This window comes from Abramis brama (assembly GCF_963993115.1).
Source record: "Abramis brama genome assembly, chromosome: 23".
Lineage (NCBI taxonomy): Eukaryota > Metazoa > Chordata > Actinopteri > Cypriniformes > Leuciscidae > Abramis > Abramis brama.
The window spans coordinates 4,841,306-4,865,214 of NC_139985.1; the positions used below are offsets into that span (position 1 = coordinate 4,841,306).

At 36.5% G+C, this 23,909-nt stretch overlaps 2 protein-coding genes across 5 annotated transcripts in view; one reads left to right on the forward strand and one right to left on the reverse strand.

Moving 5' to 3' along the window:
• bsnb (bassoon (presynaptic cytomatrix protein) b) overlaps positions 1-23,909 on the forward strand; it is a 95,871-nt gene that overhangs the window by 36,804 nt on the left and 35,158 nt on the right. The window lies entirely within an intron of this gene.
• On the reverse strand, positions 5,856-13,590 carry LOC311074498 (uncharacterized protein). Of its 3 annotated transcripts, XM_084101166.1 has the most exons (12): positions 13,406-13,590; positions 13,038-13,131; positions 12,520-12,592; positions 11,552-11,667; positions 8,594-8,689; positions 8,231-8,373; positions 8,033-8,117; positions 7,729-7,900; positions 7,275-7,468; positions 6,851-6,998; positions 6,616-6,743; positions 5,856-6,531 (listed from the first exon to the last, which is right to left on the reverse strand). In XM_084101166.1, the coding sequence occupies exons 3-12, from the start codon at positions 12,584-12,586 to the stop codon at positions 6,226-6,228; spliced, it is 1,455 nt and encodes a 484-aa protein (XP_083957292.1). In that variant the 5' UTR covers positions 12,587-12,592; positions 13,038-13,131; positions 13,406-13,590; the 3' UTR covers positions 5,856-6,225. The 3 variants fall into 3 exon arrangements, with proteins under 3 accessions (XP_083957292.1, XP_083957291.1, XP_083957290.1); XM_084101165.1 differs by having other exon boundaries at positions 13,038-13,590; XM_084101164.1 differs by lacking the exons at positions 12,520-12,592; positions 13,038-13,131; positions 13,406-13,590 and having other exon boundaries at positions 11,552-11,883.

Here is a 23,909-nt window from a genome sequence, read left to right on the forward strand (position 1 = left end):
AGGTTGAATCAATGTTTCAAAGCCTGTCAACAACATGTCATATTTCACTTCCAAAAGGTGATTTACCAAAAATACCAAAAGAAAAAAAAAAGAAATACAATTGAATACTTTAGAAATGTAATACTGTAAACCCTTTTTTTTTCTGAACCATTATTTTCATGACAATTAAGTATATTATTCCCCGAATCACAATTATTGTAATGTGGAAAAATAGCTAATTATTAAAAATAAAATATTTATATACAAATAAATTGTTTTAAATATATGATAAACATATTATAAATAGTGAATATAATATTAAACAATATTACATATAAAAATAATTGTATTAGAGTAATTTTTTAAAGATGTTCATGAAAATTTCACATTGCAAAAAAAAATCTTTAAATGGGTCATGGCATGAAGAAATCTAATTTGTCTTGACATATAAGAAGTCTTTGTACAATTAAAACATCCTGCAAATTTCATAGCTAAAATGTCATCCTCATTACAAACAATGCATTTATTTAAACAAGCTCTAAAAACGGCTAGTTTTGATATTGTGGCATCTGTGACGTCACACTTGCCAATACATTTGCATATGACTGCCTCCAGGGCAAGACATCGACAAATAGTTTTACATCATCACACCATAGGCTCCGCCCACTGGCATTCAGTTGCTCAACAGCTGACATTTGCTGCACTGGATGTAAGTGTTAGCCTGGCAAGCCAGACCTACATCAAGATGTTAGGTCTGGCAACTCACCATTGGCACGGCTCAATCCGAGGGGCGGGATAAATGGCTGTCTTTCAAATTCCCTCTGCACGCAATAGGATAGCGCTACAACCAAACAGAGTGTTTTCCCACCAGCGGAGCTAGTTGATAGATTAAACTTTTGCCGTATCTGGTCAGCAAAACTACGAACACATCTTCCTTTTTTAAGAATGACTTAAATTGGATGGATTGAAAAAATTGAAAATTGAAAAAAGACATTTGGTTGGATGGATGGTTTGTTTTAATGGCGTCCCGGATCGCGTCGGAGGATTATATGTTTGTTTGGAGCATTTTGTTTTGTAAAAGAGGCACAGTGTAATGGAGAGTTCGCAAATTAAAATGTTCCCTTAAAACAGATCATTTCAGATGGAGGGTCAGAATGAAGGTTGATAATAATAGTTTTCCAAATATATATATATATATATTTTTTTTTTTGTGTGTGTGTGCAAAAAACTTAAACATTATAGCCTAAGTGAATCATGTAGAGAATGAAGCTTATTTTATGCAAAATATTATTTATTTTCTTCTTTATTTTGAAGTAAAATGTGACATGTTTTTGTGACCCAAAAGCTCAATTTCCACATTTTTTCCTTTCTGTATATCGTAGAATAAGATTGGTACCCTTGTCTCTTGAGAGCCTGTCTCTTGTTGATTTGATAGCCAGTGTCAGTGTCAGTGTCCTTTATTTCTTCTAGAGCTGAATGTGTTTGTGTGTCTATGTGTGTGTGTGAGAGAGAGATCGTTGTGATAGCCATGTTTCGCTTCACTTGTGTTCTGAAATTCTCATTCCAGACCTTTCCTTCAAACATGACGCTAACATCTCTCCATTATTACCAATTCCAGCCTGTAGTGCTTTACTTCAGGAATTTTGTGGTCTGAAACATAAAGTGGCTTTTCACTGTGCTCTGCGGATACCGTCTGTGCCGGCAGTATGAGATCACTCGATTATTCGGAGAAACCATGAGTCAGTCTGAGCTTTTAGCTGCTCATAAATTCATACGACACTGATCTGAACAGCTGCATATAAGCGCTTTGGATGCTGCACTGCAACAATGATGGTTATAGTAGCTCTAAAAGACAATGCAGTGAAGGATTGTGTCTACTTCCAGTTTAAATAAGATGTGCTGGTGGGTGGGTGTTGTAGTAGTAGTAGTAATGATAAAAATGAATCCAGGCTTCTCCCATCATGGCTAGTAGTTGTGATTCATCAGCTTGCTGTGAGCTTGAGTTCTTACTCATGATGAAGGAGGGAGGAAAGTGAAGCTCTTGTCATTTTGGGAGGATGTTATCATTTATTTTACACAGTGCTCAGTGTTTGAAGTGGGGGAAAATGGTGTCTGAACGAATTGTGTTTGCATATATAATGTTCACTATAATATATATATTGGCATAAAAACTGTTTTGGTTATATCATTTTGTATTGAGTCTTAAAACAGGGACTATATACATTAAAATTGAAATCTTAGCACATCAAATTTAAGATTAATAACATTTGTGACTATCTGTATTTTCATATTTCTATAGACCTGATGTACATTTCAGTATTAGCTTTCTGCATATCCTCATGCTCATATGAATACCAAAAGGAATGTGATCTTTATCCACATAAAGGTAAAGCTCTTTCTCTTAGTAAATCCTCAAGAAGCTTACAGTATGAAAGGTTTGGATTTAGATATTTGTATTACATTGAGTGGCTGGACTTGTACATGCTGTGTATGTTAAACAGGTTTTGTTAGAATCCTTTATTGAGAGAGTTGTCATTCAGAAGTGTTTCATATTAATAAACATATCTGAGTCAAATTTCATCTGACGAAATGAAGAAATTGTATTTAGCAATTTATTTTATATATATATATATATATGTGTGTGTCTGTGTGTGTGTGTATATATATATATATATACATACTCCCAAAAATGATTTACTTATGTAAGTATGTTATTTTGGGGGGATTAATGAAAATCTTGGTGGGAAATGTTTAATAGTTATGTAAATAATGACACGCAATTGCAAAAATTCTTAATGCACCAAAAATAGCTTTTGTTTTTTGTCATGCAAAATATTATTTCTATATTTTTCTTTGACATGCAGAGAAATATGGCCCAGGCATGCTTTTATAAAAAAAAATGTGTAAGAAAACATTGAGCTGTTGCATTGTGTGACTGTGTATACTCATGTATCTGATTACACCATCCTAAAGACCTTCATCTTCTATATGTATGTGTGTGTGTATATGTCAAAGTGTGAGTGAACTACTGAGTAAAGAAAAAAAGGTATGGCCTATCAATAATTCAGAAAGGGAGAGCACATTATAAATAGTGCATGATATGAGAGGCAGAGAGAAAGTTTGAATCCATGTGTCAAACAAGGCCTGTGAGAGAGTCAGCTTGTGTGTGTGTGTGTGTGTGTGTGTGTGTGTGTGTGTGTGTGTGTGTGTGTGTGTGTGTGCTTGCATCCAGGGGATATGATGTTTCACCTATGTCAGGGATTTTCATTTAAAAGACATGGCCAGTGTCATCAGATTAGATGTGTTGCTTTTTTTAAGCATGTCACATTAGTGGAATGCATATGACATATGGCCCAGTATAAGAATCAAGGTTAAATTGTTCACAGAAAATAATGGCTGCTGTTTAGAAAACTAACAACATATATTTTATAGACTTTCTAAAAAAAAAGAAGCCATTCAGCAAAATAGATTCAAAATAGATATTTTCCCAGTGGCTTTAAGTGAGATGTCAGTGTGCAAATATGAGCTTGTAGTCCTGAGAGTGTTTTACAGATAGACAGTGAAGATTGCGTCCGACATTGAACAAACCAACTAAGAATTGCACCAGAAAAATATGATTCTATAATATGTTCAGGGCTAAATTCATAGATTGAAACAGTCAGAAAGATAGATTTCAGATATTATAATAGTATAAGTAGTAATTTAGCAGATGCATTTAAATCATTTAAAGGTTCTTACGTTAGCTTATTATGTTGGCAATCCCCTGGTTTAGTTGCTCGAGCGCATATACGCCCGATAGCGTATGGATCAACATTTTTGGGTTCAAACCTGCTGCAACCTTTGATTACCAGCCCAAATTTTTACCATTAAGTTAAAGATGTGAACCTTCTGTCTTCCATTATTCACAAAACAGCAGTCCTGCCCCCCATTTGGTGAGCCAGAATTTGACATGTCGGACTGCTAGTAAGTCTGTGTACAATAAACTTGGCTAGGACTCCTCTGAGAAAGTATTTTAACATTAAAAAGTGACATGCTTGACCTTTAAATAAAGTGTAGATCAATAAAATATCCCCCAAAACCTTCTTCTTCTCTCATCTGCTGTGTTTCCGCAGTAAATCTCCCTCAGAAGAGCTTTGCTAGTGTGTGAAACTCTGACAGACAGCTCATCATGTGCAGCGCATATTAATGAGTCTGGTTGAATTTAATCCTAATCCAAAGCAACTGGACTTGTTGTACTTGCGTGGCGGAATCCCCATCATTTAAACCCCGCAATGATGTGACATCATGAGATGTGCAGTCATAATCTCTCGTATAATAACCGCTGGATATTTCACACCAATTTGCACCTCATGGAGTCGACTCCCTCAGGGAATCGTGACTCTCATGACGCCCCGGATATTTTGAGCCTAACATTCTCAAGAAGGACGCCTGGTTGCTGTGCTTCTCTCGTTTTGCAGTATCGTAGCTAAGCACACAAAATGGCAGGTCTTTTAATTTAAAATGATTCTGATCACTCTAGTATATCTAAAGATGAATGGTATCTAACAGCTGGTGATAATAAAACCTGAGTGTCTCAAGTGCTCAGTCAGCAAAATGCACTTGAACTGGATCATTTGCTTTAAAAAAAAAAAAGACATTGCAATGTTTTCTAGATGTCTAAGGGAAACTCTTTTGTGCTTTAAAAGTGCCATTTAATGGAATTCCCTAGCTCTTTTCACTGGCTCTTTTCTCATTACAGTTGTACTTTTATTTTACATTACTATTTCCACTCTCTCTGTGACCCTTATTGAACTGGCTGTTTTTGTTGCTTTATCTTAAAGAATTCTTTATGTAAATGACATCTTTGGACAAACTCTTATAATACCATAGTGTACAATCCTCCCTGTGTCAAGTTGATGAAAAAAAGCGCTGATATGTAAATATAGGTGGTCATGTGACATCATAACCATGAAGGTTTTTTAAATAGGGATCTTTGCTTTGCTTTGTAATAAGTCAATATGGTCCAATGTTGATTTGGAGCCCACTGAATTTCATTGTATGGATAAAAACAAATCTTTTGTGTTCCACGGAATGTGCTTATTAGATAAATGCACTCATAAGAACAGATGAGTGCTCTCAGATCTCTGTCTTATCATGTTGGAGACACATTTAATGCAAATTAAGAAAAATTTATGATTAGGATGTCACAACCCTGAGCTCATTAAAATATGACCCTGTGCATATTCAGTTTTCGGCAACCTGGCGGGGATGGTATTATGCATTTCACATGCAAAAAGTTAACCAATCAAAACAGACATCATTTGGTACTGTATGTTTAATCATAATGTTCAGAGAGAGAGAGAGGGGGTGGAAAATAATCATGAAAAACTAAATTTGAACCACTTTGGTGCAAACATGTTGTCTAAGGTTGGCCCTTTAAGTTAATTGCGGCAATATTATAAGGCTCCCTGTGAACATGAGTCTGCAACACCGGTGGCCAAATCAGCCACTCCAGCATGAAGTCTCTCTCACCCTTTCTGTTTTACATATACAGGCCTCTTTACGTCATTTCTGCCCCTTAACCAGGCTTTAAAAAAAACATCTTCATTTACCCTGCAGGGTTGGGCCTGTGTTAACATCTATACTCACTTAAAAAAGTTGGGTTAAAAACAACCCAACAGCTAACCCAATGGTGGGTTGATATAGCACCGACCTATTGTTGGGTTATTTTAACCCAATAAATTAGGTTACTAGTTTAACCCAATAAATAGGGTAACAAACAACTAATTTGTTGGGTTATTTAGCCAAAATGATGCTTTAACCAACCTAAAATTATTACTATTATTATTATTATTATTATTGCCATGTAAATAAATAACTCACAACTTAAGTATATTTACAATGTTTTATTTTACTTCCAAAAGGTAAGCAATTGTTTCAATACATAAATAAATAAATAAATAAATAAATAAAGTAATGCAATTATAAACTGCCACAAATAAACAGTTGTACAAACATTACAAGTTGTAAACATTTTCATTGTTATTGTTGCAATTGTTTTAATTTACTTCCTTAAGGTAAGTAACTGTTTCAATAAATAAATAAATTAATTAATTAATAAATAAAGTAATGCAATTATAAACTGCCTCATAAGGCAACCATGTGTTGAGGAAACACCTCCAGGCACAGAATATCAATGCTAAAACTAAGAAACATGGAGCACAAAAATACAAATAAACAAACAAAACGAACCAAAGCTAGTCCAGCTTATCCGATTATAAACTGCCTAAGTAGGCGACAGTGAGTTGATGGAACTCCTCCTGGCACAGAATATATTGTGTGTTGTAGAAACTGCCAAACAGCTGCAGACGGCTTTGGATACTCAATGTCTAAAACATAAAATAATTTAAAGCATGTATCCACAGCTTGTAAAAGGCTGTCTTGCTCAAGAGCTACTCCTCCCACAATGACGAAGGCTTGTGAGCAGTTGAATTTATCCCCAAGCTGCAGGACATGAGGGAATTGCCTCCGTTGCTCCTCCTCCTCCAAATATTGAATGATGTTTGTTCCAACCTTTAAATAGAAATTTGAAATGGTAAATATGCACACATGGATCAAATATAACCCAAAATGTGTTGTCATAAATTATGTACCCACAGGCTGTAAATCAACAAATGCTTGTTTTGCCTCCTGGTAAGAGGGCCGGACCATCTTGCAGCCCGTTTTGTATGGCAATGGAGGAAGGATAGCTGGCAGGGTTTTCAGAGCAACATCTCCAAGAGTGTCTTTACATAAAACAGAAAGAACAATGGATTAATCTTTAAACAAGCGCATTACATTATAGGCAAAATATTATAACTTGACATGAAAGTACAGTGCAGGATTTTCTCACCAGAAGAAATGTTAGTCTGGACTGGAAGAAGATCCAAGGCTCTCTTCTCGGTCTTGCAATATGACAGGACTCGTTGAGATGCATGTCCCCAAAGCTCAAAAAGTTTCTCTTTGGCATGTGGGTATAAAATACCAAAGTCCTGAGCAATCTTAAAAAAAAAAAAAATAATAATAATAATAATAATAATAATTTAAATCACACCAACACCTCATATGATGCAGTAACAATGAAAGTGTGGACATTGTTTTTTCAATATGAAAAATCAAGCTTAGTGAATCAAATCAAGTGGGATCATTTTTTAGGGCAGGACAGTGATTTTTAAAAAATGTCCAATCAAACAAATGAGTTGTTTAGATTAGGATGAATTGTTTATTAAAATTAATGCAAACCTCATTTTCTTTTTATAGATTTAACATTTCTTTACCATTCCAGGTGTGTCCAGAAGTCTTGGATACTCTTGGGTGATCTCTATTAAAGATTTAGATCCGTTCTCTCTTATCCACTGTGCTCTGTAGACAGCTGTTCCTCTCATATATTCCTCAACTTGACTAACTGGTTGCTTATTCTTCTTCAGCCACTCTGTCATTTTGTTACTGTCTGCCTCACTGATTTGTGAATCTGCATGAAACAAACAGAGTGATTAATATCACAACAACCTAAAGCAATGTTGCAAGACAGGCAACATTTTATGATTTAAACATGTAACAGTTACTACTAAAATTTCCAAAATTAGGATAACAAAATCTGTGGATTATTTAGACAGTTTCACATTAAACTGCTTTGATCACAGCACAATTTGGATTTAAGGAATAAAAAAGAAGAAAGTAGAAAGAAGAACGTCAATAAGGCTTCAGCACCAATGGTTACATTTTTCTTACCTGGCAATAAAGTGATCCTATCAGTCACAGTAGCTCGGCGTTCATCTGTGGTTTGTGACCTCTCTCTAGATGTAGAACTGTGACTGTGGAGTCGTTTCCTAATATTACGGAGTCGTTCCTCCAAAAACCCTGTAGCCGGATGGCGGTATCGCCCTGGTGTATACCATACCTCCTAAAACATCAACACAAATGTTAAATGGATAACATGTCCCAAAAATGTCTTAAAAATGTCTTGTTTGTCAAATATTCTACTACTGTGTGAAGGTGAGCATAGTTCTGATAAACTGGGGATCAGCATACTCACATATCCACTGCCCTCCGAATCTCTAAGGCATGGAAATTGTGTGACCAGGGTCAGAGCTAGCTCTTTCTTTCGGTCTGGTGATGGACTAAGTGGTAGAAGGATTGTACAGATATTAGGTTACTTATGAGTAAATTGAATTGACCGCTTATGATTGAATGACTTTATGTAAAGTGGTGCAATGAATAAAACATCACTTACTATTCCCCAAACTTCTCCATTAAATGGGACACCAAAATGCGAACCATTTTCCTTCGGTCTTCAAGACATAAGTTGTGGTTTTGTTCCAAATTGGAGAGAATAGAAGACCCATGTGTGCTTCCCTCTAAAATCTGTCGTATATCCTTAATGGAGAAAGAAATTGTTTAGAATTGCACATCAGCATAACTTCATAATGCTAGGATTGCCTTCCTAAGTTTTGAACAAATGAAAAAACACTTCCCACTTCTAACATATACATTTGACTAATTAGAGTTTTTACAGAATTTCAACATCACTGATGAAGGTCTCTGTAAAGTGTGTATTTGTAAGGTACTTAAATATCAGGGAAAAGGAAATACGTACAAATGAGGTTGAATTTTCCACAATAGTCAGTGTCACAGTAGGAACCTCAGTTATGGTAGGTATCTCGGTTTCATTGTTTTCAGAGTGTTCTTCTGTCTGTATGTAAAGAAAATACATTTTAATTTCAGTTACAATATACTTTACATACTCAACTAATATATATATATATATATATATATATATATATATTTCTATAATTGGACAATACAGCTCCTGTAGATTACAAACCTAAAATATGCCTTGCAATTGATTCGTGCACCACACCAAGAATTGGCCTTTTAAAATTCTAATAACAAGCCTATTAATATATAAATATAACCTATGGTAAAGTGTGTATGTCTATATGTACAAGAAACTTCTATTTATAGCATGTATTTAATAAAGATATACTGATAAGGGGGAAAAAAGTAAAAGCTTGTACAACTCATTACATATAAAAAATAAAAAAAGCCTTAAAAACATCTGTAGCGCAAGGGAATGTAGTACAAGTCATCCTCTACATTATATGATTTCACTGCATGCAAGGGTTGAAAATCGTGCAGTGAGTTCACAGAAAAAGCCTCGAGAGGTTCATCAGGGGACACCATGTATGCAAAGTAATGGCGGTCAAAACCCACAGTGTGCCATTTTTTGACAACAAGTTTCACATCAACATTGAGGCCGATAGTTACAATAGCTTTTATCAGCCCAAACTGAGGTACCCCATCCTCTGTGCATCCTGTTGTAATGGTCATGCCTGGTCTGTACTCTGTGCCATTAACTACTACCCAATCAGGAACATAAACCTCAGTAAATGGGAGTTTTTCAAGACCCTTTACAAATTCTCCCTGAATTGCAGCAAGAAATGAGCCGTGTCCTGGTCCAAACTCTGTGTTTTTGGAGAAAACACTTTCTGTCAGTAAGCGGTAGCACAACATCATCTGATTCCTGAATGCCATAGTTTTGCAAATATTTTTAAAATTACAAACTACATGGCTCAGCTGTTTGAAGAAATTATGTCTTGCCTCAAATCGCATTGTCCAAAATTGTTTTAATGGTCCAATCATCCGGAAGGCTCTTGGGTAATGGAGGAGAAAGTGGTGTTTGGGTTTCAGGTGCAGATGTGGGTAAAGCTGCAAGAAAACTGTGTGGTGTTCCGCAATTAGATGTTTCAGGTATATGGTGGCCTCTGTTGTGATGGAGGGGGAGAAAATGAACTCCATGCAAGAAAGGAGAAGCAGCAACAGTTCCCAATGTTTGTTCCCTTTTGGTATTTTGTCTCCAATGATGATGGGTAAAAACCTTAAGAAGCACCACATTTGAGCCGCAGTCTGTCTCAATGCCCCATTAGGGTTCTTAAGTTCATGTTGTCCCAGTACAGTAGGTTTATTGCAACTATCAGGAAATCCATAATCAAAACTTGTCAATCTGTAGTTCAGTGTTTCTAGACTCACAAGCCCTTCAGCCAACAAGGATGCCAAGACCAATTTGACTTCAAAAGGTCCAATTCCCTCAAGAATGTCATGCATGATGTCCGGAGCTACATTGTCCACAACACTGAAGTACTTCAAATTATCCAAGACACATTTTCGTTTGAGTCCTGTTTCTGAATGGTTGTTGGATGACAAGTCTTCTGCATAATTCTGTGCATTGCGAACCATCTCTGGGTCTTCCACAGTCTGACTCCACAAATCATCTTTGTGCACCTTACACCAACGACAGCAGTGGTTAGCATTGAAACTTTCTGAGTAGCCAAGGAGTGAATTCAGTCCTAAGTTGTCACCACAAACTTGTGCCACACTGATCTTAACGGTACCAGAAAAGTCTGGAGTGTCAATAAGGAGTCCCCTTTCTTCTAAGTCCATAATATCGTCAGTTATACGCTGCAGAACAGAGTCAATGCCATATGTTTTAGCATCATCTGATTTATACACAGCTAACAGAAAGCATGAAGACAGAGAAGACAACAGCATGGGGGGCAAACATTTGATCTGGAAATATATCAATCCTAATTTGTGCACAACAGTTTTGGAGCCCAAGGGATTAACCGTCTCACAATCATCATTGTACAAAAGAAGTGGGATGGAAAGCTCTTTGGAAAACAAGTAGTGGCTTTTGTAAAGCTCTCCATCATGAAAGTCTTGTAATACCCCTGCATCACGCTCTGTGTTTTGATAGTCAATGATGATTTGCATTGTTCCGGGTGTTTCAAGAACTTTTTTCAGAAGTGGACGCAATGGAATGTACTGAAATGTATCACGTACTGCCGTCTGTTTAACCATTCCAGATGTAGAGTCATGCCGCTGACAGTAGGATACCCCTGGAAAATACTCTACAACAGGCTCAATGAAACACCCTGTTTTTGTGAAGTATTTCATTTGCTTGTACTCAGATTCAAGGTCTTTTAATGGCTCAGAAGCAGATTCAAATTGAGCTTTCAAATTTTTTACTGCTTGGTCATCTTGGTGTCCAAAGCGCTGAAACAAGGACATGGTCTTTTCCTGTAGACCTCCTACTATATCTGTAATTAAACTTGCAGTTTGTTTGACGACAAAGTTGACGGCAGAATATGTTTGAGAAGATTTAGCTCTCAACTTTGCAAGAAACAAAGCTAAACGGTTCGTTATTTCTTCTTTGTCAAAGTCATCCCACTCTTCCTCTGCCTCTACATCTTCAGTGTCTGATATTTGCACATTAGTGGATGGAGCAGTATGTTGATGTAAAACCTCAGAAGAGGTAGATGAAAATATTTCTTTTGTTGGCCTGTCATCTGCTTGCATGTGATCTCTCAGCAGATGTCTTTTGAATGACCACATGTATGCAAATGTTCTACCGCAGTTGTTTTCACAGCAACAGAAATATTTTGACGAACTGTTAATGCCATGAATGGCATTAAGATGTAAGAAATATTCTTTGTGGTTTGGAGTGGATTTTTTACATTTGAAGCATGTGAAAGGCATTGTATGTTTAGTTACTTACAGTGTGCAACTGCTTAAAATAATTGGTAAATTTTATTCTTTGGCCAATTCTTGGTATAAGTGCTGTTATGGTGGTGTCGTCAAGAAGTAGAAAGCTTTGCTGGTCAATTTCTTCCTCTAGAAAAGGAAAAATAAGAAGACAAATAAATGTCAGACACTGCTTTATTTGACAATATTTGTTAGGACATCTCATAGATCATTGTTTTCTTCTAATATTTTCCATCTCCCTTAACCATCCATTATGCAAAAAAAAAAAACTAGCTTACAATGCTGTCCTCATCATGATATACCTAAAGGGATAATTCACCAAAAAAAGAAATGGTCCCATTGATCAACCTCATATTCTCCTCATGTACACTGTTTGGTTTCCATTAAAGTCCACAGAGCAATTGTATAAAAAATATATACTTTTAATTTTAAAAATGATACATAATTTTTATTATTCACTTCTTAATACATGCTTTGTTTTGGGTGATACGTTGTACCTTTTTTAACCTATTTACAGCAAAGTTACTCAACTATACCATTAGATTGCATACTATGAAATGTTATAATTTTATAGAAAAAAATCACTGTAATGGTGATTTAAATTAAATATAGGTACTTGTTTCTGAATATTGATCTAGGTGTTAGAGGCTGAATTCTGTTGTCTGCTGGTTAGGAAAAAACTGGGGAAATTACAGTATCAGTGTGTGTGTGTGTGTCAGAATTGTTATTTGGGGTGTTAAAAAGGTTATTAGGGACATGTTGAGAAAATTTTAAACAAAATGGTCATTTTTTGGTGGACTATTCCTTTAAAGAGAGGTGCCATTTGAATCATTTATGACCCTGTATAACTAGTACATTCTGGTTTACATGAAGTCACATTAAAAAGGCTTCACTATATTAATGATGACATTATTTAATTGTGAGGAAGGTTAGCAACTGAGAGAGAGTTTCCTTTTTCAGACTTGCTACATTATGTCTCACCTGCAAATCTGTCAATTAATGTTTCAAGGTTCCACTTCTGAAGCGTTTCCCTTACATATGAATCCATAGCATCCTGTGTAAAAATGTTTAGTTAATATAAAGTGAATTAACAATAATAAAGCCTATTGTCACTAACCTACTATAAATTCACTGTAAAATCACAGGAGATCATGCATGGGTGGTAAATGTCCTCCATTTAAAATGTAATTTTACTGCTTTTAAATGACTTATTTGTCATTTAAAAAGTAATAAAATGTTATTATAAAAGAATAAAGTTTCAACCGTAATTTTATTTAAAGGGCTTAACGTTACATGTGGCGATCTGAAAAGTAATTATGTAACTGGCTATTAACGTTAATAGGCTAACTTACTATCCTGAACATACATTTTTATCTTTATAGAGTTTTCTAAATGTTTAATACTTTGTAGTATTTTAAATTCACATGGGATAGCCTAAGTAGACATTTACGCTACAATGTAACGTTAGGCCTTTATATAAACACAGCATAATAAGTTACCTTTTTCCTGACCGTGACACTGGATGGAGTGGACTAGGCTTGCGCTGGGTCTTGAAGCTGAGCGCGTCGGTTAAATATCTGAAAAAATTAATAACTTCCCAAAAAGTATTGGAAAGAACATAGAAAGTAAGGAAGAGTATCACAACCGAGTATAAGAATAAATGGCTATATTGCAAGCATCGACGTCGCTAGTCGCAGATGGCAGACAAAAAGCAGTCGACAGGGGAGATATAAACATGCAAATAATAAGCTACACATTTAGGAAAATGCGACAATAGTACTACGTAAGAGCTTAAAATCACTTTATAACGAAAAAAACATGTAACGTTATACAATATCTACAAGCTTATATAGTGTAATTAACTCACCCGTGGCGTCGCGTGTATCTTCTGTCACAGTTGCGGCGGTGGATTACCGTTGAAATTTGAACTTTAACCCAACGGTCTGCGTTGTTATAGAAACAACCCAATAAATGTTCGGAATAACCCAATAGAACGACCCAATATTTTTAACCCACCTATTGGGTACACAAAAATAACCCACCGTTTTTTAGAGTGTATGGACAAATGAGGGAGAGTTTTGTGTGTGCATTGGCCTGTTTCTGTGAATCGCTCTTCAGGTATTGCTGTGTAGTTTGTGCAAAGGTATTACAAGTGGTATTTTTTAGTATGCTGTAAGCATGATAGCTTTTAGCTACATGACAGTTTGTAGCTGCTAATTTGTTGCTTTTGGTCCCTCAAAACTGCCCTTTGGCATGATAGCAGACTCAGGGGCAATGCATGCATGTATGTGTATGTTTCAGCGTACTGTGCCATACTGGTCTATGGCGTTCTTACAAGCCATGACGCTCCCATTTGGCATGGATCAGTTGTTGCATTGCAGGAGAGCCAACTCGGACCAGATGGCCCCTGTGCAAGCGTAAGCCAGGCAAAATATCACAGGGTGCAATACCAGACGTAATACACATTACAAATAAACTCACAGACCTGCACATATTTATACATACCTGTTTGTAGCCGGAGAGATTTGTGTCCGTTTTCTGATACCCTTTTGTAAGCAAGAGGATGAAAGTACGTAGCGTGATTGGATCGGCCCTCGGGGACTGCAAACTTGATAAGTGACCTCAGGGGATCCAATAGGATTAGCTGAGTACAACACAAGAGAAGAGAATTGAATAGAATGGTGATTTGTAGTGTCACTGCTAACATTGATTTGGCTTGTTGACTAGATGGTAGCTTGATAACTTTCTGCGTTCCATTTATTTTTGTCAGTAGGAGCACTTTATAAGAAGTTTTATGATTGAACAACAGTGGTTGGAAGGCAGCATAAATTCAGGAATTTAAATAAATGCATCTTCAGAATTTACTGCAATGAATTGCTCTGTTTTCTTACACAACCATAGAGAGTGCTGCAGTGATGATGTATTTTTGTAGGCCAACCCGTAAGTTCGCATCAGCCTGGTTCCCTCGACAAAAACCCAATAGGATTTTTCCATTGGCTTCGGATTATTGCAGAAAATAAGCTCTGTGACCAACAAAAGTTCATGATTCTGATGAGTTTCCCCGTTCGGCTGATGAGGTTTAATGTCCCTGACAGCCTCTCTAGTCCCATTTAGCAACTTGTTAGCGACTGCCTTTTTCAAGACAAGTAAAAGCTTTAATAAAATCACATTACTGATGTATTTGATGTTGTAGAGTAAAATGTGAAAATATCTTGAGCTTGTGTTCACCACAGACTTTATTTCAGGCATTTAACCAAAAAACCCATTCAAAAAACCCATTGACTTCGAGACGATGGAACCAGAAGTGCTAAAATGCTAACTCGTTTCCAGGTTTTGGCCAACAAAAATATGTCATCCACTCTATTTTCAGTCTTTATAAGCGTAGACTTAGAAATCTTCCTTTGACTTATATTGTTAGAATGCTAGATGGTCAAAGCTAACAATATTTACATACTTGATTGCAATAGGTTCTTTTTTTGCATATATTTGCATATTTAATTATGATTGATGATCTTTTGTATCCCTTTTTCTGCAGAACTCCTCAGAAAGCTGGCCAGATTTCCTCAGAATTGGAGCACTTTTGAAATATTTTGGCTAGTTTCATTTTATTTCAGCCAGAATATGATGAATATACTGTAGTACTCTCAGCCAAGCTTACTTAAAAGTAAAGTGCAGAAAATTCAAAGAAAGCCTGCAGATTCTGTCTGGACCTCTCTATCACTTTCTATCCATTTTTCCTCTCCATCTATAAATTTCCTAACTATCATTTTAACTATCATCAAACTTTAAAACTATTCTTTTTCTACCTTGCAAGCAATATAATTCAGTCACGTTATATTAGTTAGGTGATGTGTGTCATTCTTTTCAATATTAAATTTTTTGCTGTCCCAGCTTAATATGCACAGATAACTAAATGTCACGATTTCACAAGAACTGCTGGTCAGTCAAGCATTATATAATATATAAGAGTTATGAAGTGCTACCCAATCTATGATTAATATGTCAAGTCTGGCTGTTGGAATTGACATGGATCCATTTGCAAAATTTAATTAAATGTAATTATAATCAACATTTATGCAGGCATATGTTCTAATAGTGAGCAAATCCGTTAAATAAGTGCAATGGATTAGATGTATTCATCAAAATAATAAACAGATGACTGTTAAAGGCCAAAACATGGAAATGCATAAACCCACATACTGAGTGATCAAAATTTTCAGTGACTCTAACCAAGATGTTGCATCTGACAGGTGGGCGATTGCATAATGAGAACGAGGTGTGAGCAGAAACCATGGAAGCCTCACAATAAAACTGGGGTGATTGTGTGTTGAGGTTTCAGAATAGCTGGAACATAATACAAAAAAAGTGGCATTTTCATACTTTTTGACTTTTCGACAAGTTTTGGCATCTTGTGATTATTTTAGCTGATTAACCAACAGATTCTCTTCGCTGTCTCTGTCAAAATGTTTTTTTATTTTCCATTTTGTGTGCTGCACTCTTCCTACTTGTAGAGACAGTATCCTTCTGCCCCAGTGTCTGGCTCTCTCTCTGTCACTCTCTTTCTACTGGGAGGCTACTTGTTTGTTGACATGTTGATTGAATTGGTAACAACTCTTGGCAGAGCGGGTTGAGATGATGTTTCGGCACTGCACTGGCCCCGCACCTGTGTGGCTGCTCTTTCAGTGCTAATCATGGCCGGCTGGTTGTGTGTGTGTGTGTGTGTGTGTGTGTGTGTGTGTGTGTGTGTGTGTTTGCCCTAGGGTCGAAAATTAACTTTTTGCCAGAGCTTCCAACAGCAGATGAGTGGACAAAATTTTCAGGCCATTACACACTGGATTTTTATCTGTATGAAATTGGAACCATTTTCGTTCTCCACTTTCTTTTCTGTACTTAATTGTTTTATTGTTTTGAGCATGCCATTTATTTTTAAATTAAGAAATTATATTAGAGTTCAAAAGTTTGAGGTCAGTGAGTTTCTTTTTTTTATGTTTGAAAGACATCTCTTGATAAAAAAATACAGTAAAAACAGTAATATTGTGAAATATTATTACAATAACCATTTTGTATTTGATTAAAATGTATTCCTGTGATGGCAAAGCATCACTACTCCAGGCTTCAGTCACACATGATCCTTCAGAAACCATTCTAATATGCTGATATGCTGCTCAAGAAACAATATTTGATGAATAGACAGTTCAGCATTTATGTACTGTTACTTTTGGTCAATTTGATGCATCCTTTCTAAATAAAAGTATGAAGAAGTATTAATTTAAAAAAACAAAAAAAAAACATTGTTAGAACCAACAGGACTATTGCCTAAATTCTTGAAGATTTTCTGTGTTTGGCTATAAACTTTAGACTTTATTTATACTTATTACTTTGCGTTTAAAAAAAAATATTTTTAATGTTTACTATATTTATACAAATCTGAAGAGATTTTACAACTATAGGCATCAAACATGTGCCGAATTTGTAAATGGTTACAGAGGAAAACTTTTTTAAATGCATACACATAGGCATGTGAAACAACAGGGAGTCTATTGGAGACAGCACTGGTTTATGCATTACGTTACATCACTGTTAGCAAATCATGCTAACACGTTTCATCAAGCTCTGTTGTTCCCAATTCCCATTCAAGGAGCATGATGTGTGGGTTAGCGCTAAGACTGCTTCTAAACCTCCACAATCCTGGTTTATCTTCACTACGATCCTAGTTTATCCTCACTACGATTCTGTCAAGTCCACAGCAGCCATGCTTTCACCCGCGATGCCCACAGAACAACACGTACACGCACAAACATGAATGTTGCAGTGATGTTGCTTTCAGCTGTTTTTCAAGAACTGAGGTTTTCATATAAGCCACAGATATAAAAAAAATACACATACACTAACGGTCAAAAGTTTTGAATAATGTAGATTAATTGATCAAATTAGAGATGTACCAGTCGACCGGCTTTCGATTGGAACTGGACGGTTTTTGCTTCAAACACAAGATCGGCGATCGGCTGTTTTTTTGTTTGTTTGTTTGTTAGTTTTTGGCCAATCTCTTTTCCAGACTTGACAACAAACTGGTTAGTTACAAAAGTTTCTTTTGTGTGGAAATATTACAAAGTCTGTAAACAAGAGGGAGTTTACACAGTCCAGAGACTGGAAAAGCTGAATATGAACATAAAGAGAAGAGCAGAGCACAGACGTGCCAGCAGAGAAAATATTGTAGGCTACCAATAGGGCAAATAAAAACAAATAAATTTGCTTAATCAAAGAAAAAAAAAAATCAGCAACTGGTATTGGAATCGGCCCATTTGTAAAAAATGGACAAACGGAATCGGCCATGAAAAAAAAAAAAAATGTATCTCCATCTCTACATTTTTTTCCGTCTAGTTGAATATCCTACCCGATCTCACGGCAATTCGTACGTATTTTACGAGGTGGCTAATTTGTATGAATTTATACGACCCACCCGTACGAATTCGTACGATTTTTGCTAAATCATAAATATTTTACGAATTGCCCTATTTGTATGAATTTGTACGAATGACCTACCCCTGACCCCGCCCCTAAACCTACACATCACTGGGGTTTAGACAGATCATAGGAATTTGTACGAATTTGCCACCTCGTACAAATTCGTACAAATTGGTCGTGAGATAGCGTTTGTATGGAGCCCCGCACATGACGTGCAGGAAAAAAATAGTTGGCTAAATCGTGTGCACGATTTACTATTTCGTTTCCTCGATTTGCTAAATCGTGCAAACAATTTACTAATTGTTCCCTCAATTTATAAATCATGCGCACGATATAGCAAATCAAGGGAATGAAATAGTAAATCTTGCGCACGATTTATAAATTTAGGGAACGAAATAGTAAATTGTGCGCACGATTTAGTAAATCAAGAGAAAGAATTAGTAAATCTTGCGCACGATTTAGCCTACAATTTTTTTTGTATAGGGGCTCCGTATGTTAGTGTGACTCAGAAATATGTCAGATTTCTAAAATAACATTGGTTGCAAATGCCATTTCATGCTAACTCTAAGATTCCCTTATTTATTTATGGGCATACAGAGATTCGTTTAGCACGTACACCACTCGCACATTCACACATGACGGCATCCTTACTGACCATCGGGTTTTTGCTGTGTAATCTCATTTGCAGTTACATTTCTCTATATCCGCCTGTTCAGTCACTGTGGCGACTCAATTATTTGAAGCATTTCAGGCCTGCTGTCAGAAGCGCTGTGATTTTGTGGGCTGGTAGAGTAACAGCCTGTCTAAAGGTTGTTTATTAGAGTAGCACTGCTTCACAAAATGTGATTAAGTGAGGCCAACTGAAAGGCAGAAGGCATTGAAGTAAATATACACTGGACATAAAGGGAACAATAACTTTGTACAGTGAAAAATAGATGTTAAGGTCACCGTAAAATCAAGTCTGGAATTTGATCGCTGCAAAACCAGGGGTTCTTGAAACTGATGGTATTTGGAGCTCAAGCCGAGTGATTGTGTCTGCTGGAGTCTTGCTGCGGACTGCAAATTTGTGAATGCGCTTTTGGCAAGAAAGAACCCCACCTCCGCTTTGTGATTAAAGAGCTTGATTCTGCAAGGCAGGCCGATAAAATATTGATAGGGAGGTTCAGCGGCGCTCGTCCCTAAATCGTTAACATTTAACGAGTTTATCACTGCTTTCGATATGAGATCCTTGATCAAGTCACCCAATTTCTCTCGAATGGAGGCGGGCTATGTCACTTCAGATTACCGTCTTCCCTTTTGTTCTTTCTGCTGAGTTATTCTGGGAATTATGTGGCACCAGTGTTGCGGTAAGCAGTCCTGGAAGCTTAGAAATCCAAGTTTTAGGCCTGGTTTCACAGACAGGGCTTAGATTAAGCCAGGATTAGACATTAGTTAAAATAGGACATTTTAGTAGCTTTTATAGACGTGTTATCATGTGACACTGAAGACTGGAGTAATGATGCTGAAAATTCAGCTTTGATCACAGGAATAAATTACATTTTAAATATATATTATTGTAATAATATTTCACAGTAGGCTATTACTATTTTTACTGTATTTTGATTGAATAAAAATCCAGTTTTGGTACATATATGTTTGTTTAAATAAATAGGAACTGCTTATATATATAAAAAAGTATATATATATATATAAAATACAAGAATCATTTAACAATTTTGAATGCAACATTGATGCTCACTCATTACTGATTATTAAAAAAAATTGTGTGTGAGAATTTTTTTCCCAGTGCGAGTTAAAAATAGACATTTATTAATTAATTTATTATCTTAATGTATAATGAAAAACATGAGTTAACAAAGAACAATAGTATATTTGTAAATTAACATTAACCTTGTTGTAAAGTGTAACCAAAATCTTTACGATTCCTAAATTGTGTCTCGCACAGTAAAAGTCACACCGTTCACCTGGTTTTGGTTTTGAGCTAAAATGACACAGGAATTATTTAAATTCTCTTTATTTTGAACGCCGTTAGCATGTTATGCTAAAACTAGCAAACATGGCCTCCTGAGGTTTTTGTGAGTTCTGAATCCGTGAGTGTTGGCAGAGGTCAAAAACCATTTATCTCCGGACTAGATTGCTGTTGTGTTATGCAGACGGCTCTATTCATCAGACTAATGCTTCTGAAGGGGTCGATGCCTGTCTCAGACTGGATACGTTTTACACAGATGAATCTAACCGCAGAATTTCCTGCTCGTCCGGCCTCCTTCCTGTGTGCGATAGCCCTGATTGGCTGGCCTGCATTGATTGATTGATTTAATTGGTCTCCTCTCACAGGTGCTAGAAAAGATGTGACTCAGTGGACAGGAAGGTTCATAATTAAATGACGGCATTGTTCTTCTTTTATAGCCTTAATCATGTAGGCCAGGGCACTTCAGTCTTTAAAAGTCAGCTAATGTTGGACACTTTATGATCTAGCCAAGTTCATTTTTCTTTTTTTGTATCTAGACTCCTAGACTTGCCTATCTGTCTTTACACTGTGAACGAGCCACAAAAGGCCTTATTTTTTCGGCCATTAACTATTACTATATATTAAAGGGGCAGTAAGCGATTTCTGAGAAACGCTGTTGATATTTGAAATCACCAAAACAAACACGCCCCTACCCAAAAGGATCACACCCTTATCTTGATAGCTCCGCCCCCAAATTCACAAACACGCTATGCAACACAGGCACCTCCCCCCTAATGAGTGTGTACCCTTACTGCCGATTGGCTACAAGTGCGTTTTGGTGCTCGGTCTGATCCACTTTCAACAGCATTTCTCAGAAATCGCTTACTGCACTTTTAACTTACAGTTCTATTTGTATTTAATAATAATACAGTAATTTTGTGGCAAAAAATTGTGGAAATAATTTGTCGTTTTTATCCTATTGTTTACTATATTTATTTTTGCTTCGTAAGTGTCATTGAGGGTTTTGGTTCTTTTGCTGTTATAGGCTGTAAGGACAATTGAAATCATTTGGTGAAGTGATATGGAACTGTAATGCGGTCAAGAACTGCCTGGAACTACTTTAGCCGTGCGTTTCCTTGAAAATAATTGCACACCTTAGAATGTTCTTCAACCAATCAGATTCAAGCATTCAACAGCCCCTTGGTATAAGTTCAAATATGGAACTCACTTTAGGCACAGGGACATTGTCATCATGAAGGAAAAAATCCAAACTGTTCTCTTGAATGTCTTTGTACGGTGTTGCAAAAAGATTTGTCTTCACTTAATTAAGGAGTCTAGCCAAACCCATTAATTAAAAAGGGTCTCCACTTTTAGCTCAGAGACACACATAGACACAGTGCTGCGTCAATATATTCAGATGAACAGTCAAATTAATGCTCTTCTGACTCATAATGTCTTCCTGAATTAAGTCTTGCCTGAGCTGATTGGCTGATGTAAATCTACTCGAATGTGATTGGTCATTTCAAAATAGCCCCCAGTCACATTGGCTCCCATCTCCCAGCCAGCCCTGCATATCTCCTCATCAGGCCTGGAGAGCAGTGAAGGAAGAAATGAGAGATGGATGCTGAGACATGATGAGATGATAGTGAGGGATGAAGAAATGGGAGGAGAGGAAAATGAGATGTGCCAAGTGAGGAAACGGGATATCTGCAGAAATCTAGACTCATGACTCTGCACTCTTCAGGTTTGGCCAGAATAGTTGAGGGAAATCTGTATTTTAGAGTATCTCTCATAGTTATTAGTTACTACTATTTGCCTCACTTTGTTTTAAAAAGTGAACATTTGGATGAGTAGGAGGATTCAGATGTTCTGGTTTAATTCATTAATATTAATTAGTTATTGCACAAATAATTACATTTATTCTATGTTTTTTATAGTCTATGTGCTGTATTAATCCAGAGATCAGATCTATAGCAGAGTATTTGCTATTTTTTTAAAGACAAAACTGACATTTTCAAATTAGCGTTGCATTAGAAGTCTTTTAAATAACTATTTCACCAGCACATTGATTTACTTTGTGTACATAAAACTGAGTTCTTGTTATACAGTAATCGGAGGATGCAATCATTCTTGCAGAACAATTTAAGTGCTTAAATGAACTTGACATTTAATTTGACAAATTCATTCCATCTGCCGCCATCAGTCCCAGGATTTTGTAGGTCAGCTGTGCAGTAGTGAATACATTACTGTTGTCACTTGCCACGACTGATAACAACAGCAATGACCACTTGGCTTTAAAAATAACAAATTCCAGCACGGAATTGTCATTATTTATATCTCCTATAACTTTATATTTAGAACTTAATTTGATTATTTATTTACATCACAGAGAACTGGAATGAGACACACTCAATATCTGTAGTTACTATGGTATTTTGGTGGAAATTATGGTTACCATGGTGAATTTTTGGTGAAGAGATGTACTCTCAAGAGTCATTTGTATCTCACACCAAGACAAAAAATCCAATGGATCATTCTTATGCCTGTTATGCCTTAACAAAAGCAGTTAAATTGACAGTGAATAACTGTTCCTACAAGAGTAATCTTCCCTTTAGACACTTCTTACACACAGGCCCTGATCTTACACTTTTCACACCTGTCCTTGTCCTCGACGGGATGTCTCAGGAGATTTCCCACTGCCTTTTTGTGCAGGAAACATGCTCTATGGAAGCAGATGTAATCGCTTCACCAAAGCACGTTGTAGATACAGTGTTGTGATGGTAAAAAACCTTAAGTATCCTAGTGAGTTAGGTTAGATATACCAAGACCATATTACTATGAATGGGAAAAGGTGAAATATGGCAGAATAAGTCCCAACTTCTAAATAAAAGAGCCAATCGCCAATTGGTAAAGTCAGGGTTCTGAGACGTGGCCTTAGGGCTGCAAATGTGCATTGGCTGTTCCAGCCTGAACACTATTTGAACATAATAAATAACATTAATGGGACAGTTCATGTCAGATGTTGTTGCTTATTAAAAATGTTATTTAAATGCAAGTATGTCAAGCAGTTTTTGAGCTTTTAGGCTTTCCTCATTCAAGTATATAGGACTTAAATGCCTAGCTGCCCGAAGGCATTGCAAACATGGCTGCTGAGTGAACAATCTTTCCTGGAAAGGGACTTTGCTTACCTTCATGTGCTGATGTGTTATTATTCAGGTAGCTAGCAATAAACATATTCAGTGATTTATTTATTTATTTTTACTAATGCCAATTTTAGTGCCTCGTGGCATAATGATGAGAATGCAGCATTTAGGCTATTTACATTAATGCATTTGGCAGATGCTTTTATCCAAAGCAACTTGCATTGCATTTCATGGTATACATGCATTCCCTGGGAATTTAATAAAAATGTTACTTTATTTTATTTTGCACAGTATTGACATGGCTAGATATCGAAACTCACTTGATGAGTTAATCAGTTAGTTGTGGACACTCATTTACATGGTTAATGAAATCAAAATTGACCCTATTAACTTTGTTAGCGCACATTACCAATCTTATAGCGACCAATTCATCTGTGCAGGTTAATGCACAGAAAACCCGCCCTCTATTCAAAATTCTGTTTCACTTGGAAATACGTCACAACACTGGAGTAAAGTCGGTTGCAACTTCTGGTTCATGGGGACTTTAATAGTATGACATTGAGAGACCATCCTGTAGTGGTGGTGGTGTAGTGGTTAAGCATCTGGGATGTAATCTAAATGTTTTAGCTTCACCATTGTGTGCCCTGATACTTACCCACAGGTGGCTGTAGAAAATGTACTTTAATTTGCTTTGGATAGAAGTGTCTGCTAAATGACAAATGGCCCAATGAGTATAGGCTAACCATTCAGCATCAGTGCCTGGATATTAGACTTTCTCTGGCTGTCTGGAGTAAAATATGTTTGGGCTGAGAGTC

Bases quoted from the DNA above. Each gene is read 5' to 3' on its own strand.
- LOC311074498 (XM_084101164.1), bottom strand. From the start codon at position 11,743: ATGAGATGTCCTAACAAATATTGTCAAATAAAGCAGTGTCTGACATTT. The intron at 8,374-8,593 runs GTACGTATTTCC...TTCTCCATTAAG, and splicing joins TGGAAAATTCAACCTCATTT to GATATACGACAGATTTTAGA. The intron at 6,532-6,615 runs GTGGGTACATAA...TTCTATTTAAAG, and splicing joins CATTTGTTGATTTACAGCCT to GTTGGAACAAACATCATTCA.